This window comes from Sapajus apella, unplaced genomic scaffold, assembly GCF_009761245.1.
Source record: "Sapajus apella isolate SASKATOON/1434 unplaced genomic scaffold, GSC_monkey_1.0 scaffold244, whole genome shotgun sequence".
Classification (NCBI taxonomy): Eukaryota; Metazoa; Chordata; class Mammalia; order Primates; family Cebidae; genus Sapajus; species Sapajus apella.
This window is the reverse complement of record NW_022437184.1, coordinates 467014-474304: the sequence shown is the minus strand read 5'-3', so window position 1 is coordinate 474304 and position 7291 is coordinate 467014. Positions and strand designations below refer to the sequence as shown.

Sequence of the window (7291 nt, the reverse complement as noted above, 5' to 3'; positions counted from 1 at the left end):
CTCCAGCTGATGCCGCGGGCGGGGCTCTCCTCCAGCTGATGCCGCGGACGGGGCTTTCCTCAGCTGACAGCGCAACAAGCATCTTCACAGGCGAACAGGTGTCAAACTTACTAAAACGGTTTTCCAACGTGCAGGAATGTTCAAAACTGGTACATGCTCCGGGCATGCCCTTTGGGAAAGCAGTATAGCAACATGTATCCCCACTCCCATCCTCTGCAACCGAGGCGCCCTCTCAGCCGCAGAGTAAATCGCTTAAAAACTAGAGCTGTCGGGGTTGGATGTGGGCTCAAGCCGGTAATCTCAGCGATTTGGGAGGCGGAGGGAGGAGGATTGCTTGAGGCCAGAAATTCAAGACAAGCCTGGACAACATGAGACCTCATCACCACAGAAAGAAACATTGGCTGGGTGTGGTGGTGCCTGCATGTAGTTAGAGCCTCAGGAGGCCGAGGTAGCAAGACTGCTTCAACCTGGGAGTTCAAGGCTGCAGTGAGCTGTGAACGTGCCGCTGCACCCCAGGGTGGGTGAGGGCAGTGAGGCCCTGGCTCAGTCAATCAGTAAAAATAGACACGTCTCTAATCCAGCACCGACTGATCAGCTTCGAGTCAACCACCCAGCTTTACCTGTTAACCTGGTTTCCCTGGAAACTACAAGAGATGCTTCTTTCTAAATTATGTGTTTCTATGTTTTTAAAAATATTTACCACCATGTGTTGCTATATAGCCTGGAAAAGTTAGACAATTATCCTAGAGAGGAAAATAACAGAAGCACCCTCCACTGCTGTGGAGGCCAGGGCCTAGGACTGAGGTGACCTGCACATCCCCAAAGTAAACTCAAGAGGGAAGTCACCGCCCGCAGGAGCCTGGGCCACTGCTGGCCGCAACAGTGAGTGCCGTGGGACCAGGCTGGCTGTGCAGGCTCTTCCTGAAACTTTCACCTCATTCTGTGGCCACTGACCGCTCCAGTTATGGCTGCCACCTCACAGACACCTCTCTGGTGACAAGCCAACCAGCAAAACCCGAAACATCATCCGGGGCTCCTGTGTCAGGGTCCCCAGGGCCAGGGCCGGGGCTGGCAATGCCTGGGGAGGCTACCGGGGGACCCGGGGTGAAGGGCAGGGCCCACCTGAACATGGCCTTTCAGGGCCACCGAAGTCAGCCCAGGCTCTGCCCAGCCTGTCGCCCTCACGGTCGGGGCCCGATGGTCCTGAGAGGCAAGGTGGGTTGTGGGATGTGGGAGTCCAGGGAGCTCACTGTGTTCCAGGCTCAGCAGAGGACCTGGTGTTGCCCTTGCTATGAGCGGAATCACGCTCCCCCGAGGCATATGCACAAGTCCTGACCCTAGCACCTCAGTTCCTGTGTTTTGAGAGAGGGCTTTTACAGAAGAAGTTTTCGAGTGAAAATGAAGTCATGTGGATGGGCCTTCATCCAGGCAGATCAGCATCCTCACAGAGAAATGGATACTGCACCCAGAGGGGCACACACAGAAGGACGGCCATGTGACCACACGGGGGAGCAGCTGTTGGCAGGCCCAGGGGAGAGGCCTCAGGAGGGATCAGCTGTGAGACACCATGGCCTTGGATTCTAGCCTCTGGAACTGACACACACATGTATGGTTTAAGCTACCACATCCGTGGCAGCCTGGTGGCTCAGAGTCAGGTAGGAGGGAGGACTTGAGTCGGTGGGGGAGTGGGACTCAGATACTGGACCAAATTGAGCACCAACTAAAACAGGGACAAGGAAAGCGGCTTCCCATGAGACACGCTCACCAGCCTGCGGGTCAGTTTTCTATTGCCATGGCAACACTGGGAGGTACCACTCCTTTCCATGGCAACAACCTGACCACCCCAGAGTTACCACCCTTTTCTAGAAACAGCTGCATAATCTCCCCTGTAGTTTCCGTGTAAGCAGAAGTGGGTGTGAGTGTGAGTGAGCCTTGCCTCTGAGCTGCTGCTCGCGTGGCCTGTAGGGAGTCCGGCTCTGCCCGGAGCTGTGCCTCTGCTGCTGCTGGGCATCAACGCTTCCATAAGAGCTATTGTCTAATGCCACTGGCTTGCCCTTGGATTCTTTCCTGGGTGAAGCCCAGAACCTCCCAGGCTAAGTCGCAACTTGGGGTTTGCCTGCCGTCATCAAGAGGACCCTATGGAAGTGGGGACGCTGCCGGTCTCAGCAGGGCTCACAGCCTGCGGTGTCAGTGTAGGAGTCCTCGGGCTCCACGCGGCACGATTTGGAGCTGAGGCCTTGAGGTGCCGTGATTCCCCCAAGGTCCTCACCCGGCTGCCGGCTCCGGGGCCCAGGGCTGACTGTGTCCCTGCGCAGGTCACCCCCTGGCTCAGGCCTTGCTTTCCTGCCTGCAGGACCAGACAGTGGGATGCGATTCAGCGCTGGAAACTGAGGAACCTGGAGGAAGCTCAGATGCAGAGCAAATGCTGAAAGCCACCCCAAGGAGGCGTATGCGGTGTGGCTGTGCCATGTGACACGCTGATGGGGCTCCGCCGTGACGCCAGTGGCTGGTGCCATGGGTCAGCCTTCGAGGGGGAGGAGGAGGAGCAGGTGGAGTACAGGACTTTCAGGACAGGGAGGCTCTTCTCTCCTGAAGGTGACAGACACCTGACATTTCACATTTGTGCAAACCCAGAGGACGTGCCACAGCAGGAGAGCGCCCCACGCCTACCCGACCCCAGCCTGTGAGACGCTGGTCACCCGGGCTCCTCAGTGGGCAGACACGCTGCCCTGGGGAGATGCTAGCAGCACAGGAGGCTGTGCGTGCAGGGAGGTCTGTGTGGGAAATCTCTGGCCCTTCCTCCCAATTTTGTGTGAACCAAAACTGCTCTAAGAAATAAAGTCTTAACATCCTAATATCTCTTTGAAGTCTGAGATTCAAGGCTCCACAGGGAGAAAAAAAAAAAAAAAACCTGTGACTCAATCACAAAAGTCTTAATTTGCAGCAAACATGACCCACCTGGCCAGCACCAAGCTGCCATGAGCACCCACCAGAGAGACAGGGGCTTTGGGAAAGGTAAGGCGTTCTTCTTTCTAGAATATGCTGAGACTGTTCTCACACCAGCGCTCCCAGGACCCAGGGCTGTGGGCCGTGGGCAGTGGGCAGTGGGCCGTGGGCAGTGGGCCGTGGGCAGTGGAGAGGGGCAGGCACAGTTTCCACCCGGTCAGGAGTCAAATCACCCGGCTTCCTTCCTTGTGCAGTGTCGGGGTAGGGCAGGGGTCCCTCATGCTGCAGGGCCCAGGGACCCGGTCAAATGAGGTGGATGAAGTGTCACCAGCAGACTCTGAACAGCAAGACCCCTGGAGACCAAGACAGCCACTCTCATAGTCACCACCCTCCTTGGGCAGAACCTGGTGCAGGAGGCAGCCCTGTGGGCAGCCACCAGAGAGCAGGTGACTGTTGCAAAAGGTACTTCTGGTAGTTCAACCTCACAGGTGACATAAAACAATGTATGGGTCCCCCGGGACCTGCTGAGGATTGGTTCCAGGATGCCCCTTGGATGTCAAAACCCAGGGATGGTGTAGAGTTTGCGTGTACCCTACACACATCCCTGTGTACACCTCACATTATCCCGAGGTTCCTTATAATACCTGATGCAATGTAAATGCTGTAGAAATTATATTGTTATATTGTGTTGTTAAAGTTGTAATTTTTTTTTTTTTTTTTGAGACAGAGTCTCGCTCTGTTGCCCGGGCTGGAGTGCAGTGATATGATCTTAGCTCACTGCAACCTCTGCCTCCCAGATTCAAGCAATTCCCCTGCCTCAGCCTCATGGGTAGCTGGGATTACAGGTGTGTGTCACCACGCCCAGCTAATTTTTTTGTATTTTTAGTAGAGACGGTGTTTCAACATGTGGGTCAGGCTGGTCTCGAACTCCTGATCTCATGATCTGACGGCCTCAGCCTCCCAAAGTGCTGGGATACAGGCGCCAGCCACCAACCTGGCCTGGCTGTGTTATTTTTATCATACTCTTTATTGTTACTATTTTGAGTATGTTCAACCCAAGGTTAGTTAAATCTGAAGATGGGTAACCTGTGGATACAGAGCTCCAACTGTTTACTCCTATTTATATTAGAAAATCTGCAGTCCGGAGAATACAAGTCAGCCACAGGGAAGGTCAGTCTCAGATTCCCTTACAGCCACCTGCATCACATATGACGATACTCTGCAGTCCGGAGAATACAAGTCAGCCACAGGGAAGGTCAGTCTCAGATTCCCTTACAGCCACCTGCATCACATATGACGATACTCCGTCCCCAAGTGCTAGTTCGTTCTGGAGATAAATGAAGACACCACTGAGGAAGACTCACCTACAGAGGCTGGCAGAAGGGCATCCTAGGGCCAGGTGCCCAGCTCAGCCCCTCTCTGCCCTGCCTGTCTTTCTTTTTTTTTTTAAGATGGAGTCTCGCTCTGTCACCCGTCTGGAGTGCAGTGGCACGATCTCAGCTCACTGCAACCTCCGCCTCCCAGGTTCAAGCGATTCTCCTGCCTCAGCCTACCAAGTAGCTGGGATTATAGGCACCCGCCACCATGTCTGGCTAATTTTTTGTATTTTTAGTAGAGATGGGGTTTCACTGTATTAGCCAGGGTGGTCTTGATCACCTGACCTCATGATCGCCTGCCTTTGCCTCCCAAAGTCTTGGGATTATAGGCGTGAGCCACCGCTCCCGGCCCCTGGCTGTCTTTCTAATCCCTAGATTAGAAAGCTCTTTTAGGCAGCATTAGACGCAGGTGGGAGGAGGCTCCAGGGTGTCATTGGCCTCAGTTTCCTTTTGTGTCAGGGAGGATCTAACACTCAGCCTCATCCGTAACAACAGCAGCAACTCGCTGCTTGGACACTGCATGCCATGTTCTGTGCTGAAGACTCTGAGTCAATCCCTGTATCTTTAACGTGATGGCACTGTTATCTATCCCATCTCCCAGACGCAGAGACCCAGGCTTGCGGATGCTGTTCCCACCCCATGCCAAGCCAGAGGCCCTCGAAGCCAGGGGTTAGCAAACCAGGGCCCCAGGCCAAACCCCAGCAGCCATTTGCTCTTGTAAAGAAACTCCTGTGGGGACACAGCCGCAATTGCCTGTGACGCCATGTCCATAGCTGCTTTCGTGCTGCAAAGTCTCCATATTGACTCTCTGGCCTTTAAAGAAAACGCCTGCCAACACCTGGTCTAAGCAAACGCCGTGTGAAAAGGTCTAGATCATCATTCTCTGTTCCTGACTCCCCTGAATTCACCATTCGGGCACTCGGGCTTGAACTCAGCGTTTGCAGCATGAGTGGCGGGTGTTTAGCAATGTTTGGTAAAGGATCTGGGGTTACCTCGGCCTCGGTCAGGTCAGCAAAAGGACCTTTATTTGTACATTCATTACCTAAATACCCTGCTGTAACCTTCCACCCTCCACCTCAAATCACAATGAGGAGGAAGTACTTCCTGGTACTTAACCTCAGACACCACGAGAACAATTCTTGCAGCGACACTAGAAGACAAAGACGCTTGTTTCTCAAAATTAGCACAGTCCCCCTAAACCTCCGCATGCCTAGCAGTGGGACAGCAGATGCCATCACCTCTGCTCATGGGCACACCCTTCTGAGCCCGGCCACAGTGCCCCGCTGTACGGCCAAACCAGTCTAGATGTCACCGTGAAGACATTCTTAAGATGACAGCCACACTCAGGCCAGGCATGGTGGCGCACACCTGTGACCCCAGCACTTTGGGAGGCAGAGGCAGGTGGACTGCAGGAGCCCAGCAGTTCGAGACCAGCCTGGGCAACATAATGAGACCCAGACTCCACAAAAAAATACAAACAGGATCTGGCTGTGGTTGTATGCATCTGCAGTCCCAGACACTCTGGAGGCTGGAGCCAGAGGATCCACCCGAGCCCGTGAGGTCGAGGCTGCAGTGAGCCCTGATCATAGCTCTGCATTCCAGCCTGCATGACAGTGAGATGAAGGAAGGGAGAAAGGGAAGAAGGGAGAGCGGGAGGGATTGATTGATTTACATCAGCAGACTGAGTAAAGCAGATGAACTTCACACGTGGGTGGGCCTCATCCAGTACGTTGAAGGACTCAGAGGCTAAGAGAGGAAGACTGAGGTCCCCTATGGAGGAAGGAACTCTGCCTCCAGATGGCACTTGGATGCAGAACTCTTCCCTTGGTCTCCAGCCTGCCGGCCTGCCCTGCAGATCCCACACTTGCCAGCCTCCAACAATCACATGAGCCAGTTCCTTAAAATAAATTAGCTTCTCTCTCTCCCGCTCCCTCCCTGTATACACACACACTGTCTGCAGAGAGAACGGAATCAGAAGGATATGTGTACAGAGACATACACATATACATATGTTTGTCGTGCTCGTGTGTGTGCGCGTGTCTGCATGTGCATGCATGTGCATGTGTGCCTATGTATGCATGTGCGCATGTGTGCATGTGTGTGTACAAGTGTGCATTGTGTCCGTGTGTGCATGTGTGTGTACAAGTGTGCATTGTGTCCGTGTGTGCATGTGTGTGTACACGTGTGCATTGTGTCCGTGTGAGCATGTGTGAGTGCACGTGTGTGCACACGTGTGCATTGTGTCCGTGTGAGCATGTGTGTGTGCACGTGTGTGCGTGCATGTGTGTGCACACATGTGTGCGCACATGTGCACTGTGTCCATGTGTGTGCATGTGTTCATGTGTGCGTGTGTGCACATGTGTGTGCACTTGCATGTGTGTGTGCGCATATGCATGTGCACGTGTGTGCACGTTTGTCCTATTGGTTGGTCCTGCTTCTCTGGAGAACCTTGACTGGCGCAGGCACAGCCTGGTGGAGGAACAGCATCTTGCTGCTGGAAAGGGAGGGACTGGCCTTGGCTCCAGGCTCCCCTGAACCCCGCAGAGCGGGGACAACACGCGCCCTCCAGAGCCTCCTCACTCTCTTCCCAGTGACAGTCGCCCTCTCAGCTCCCAGCAGGCAAATCGGGACACACTGTGGAGCTCCACAAATGCCTGCTGATCGAACAACAAACCTGAGCTTCCCCCACTGTGCCTGCTGCCTGTGACACTGGCGCGACAGCAGGAGACTCCTGCAGAGCTGCCCAGGGGCTGGACACTGGGACCCTCGCTCACCATCACAGGAGCGAGCTCCAGGCAGCAAGGGCCAAGGCCAGGCCAGGTGGGGCTCCATCTCACTCCCTCTCTATGCCCGTTTGTCTCTGTTTCTCTCTGTCTCTAACCCTCTCTGTCTCTATCCCTCTTTGTCTCTGTCTCTGTCTCTCTGTCTCTATCCCTCTTTGTCTCTGTCTCTGTCTCTATCCCTCTTTG

At 54.4% G+C, this 7291-nt stretch overlaps 1 protein-coding gene across 1 annotated transcript in view; it reads right to left on the bottom strand.

Annotated features, from left to right (window-relative positions):
- LOC116545068 (FERM domain-containing protein 1-like) overlaps nt 1-7291 on the bottom strand; it is a 17095-nt gene that overhangs the window by 7017 nt on the left and 2787 nt on the right. Inside the window, 2 exon segments of the mRNA XM_032271687.1 lie at nt 1007-1087; nt 2177-2347. Coding sequence (XP_032127578.1) covers nt 1007-1087; nt 2177-2347 — 252 coding nt within the window.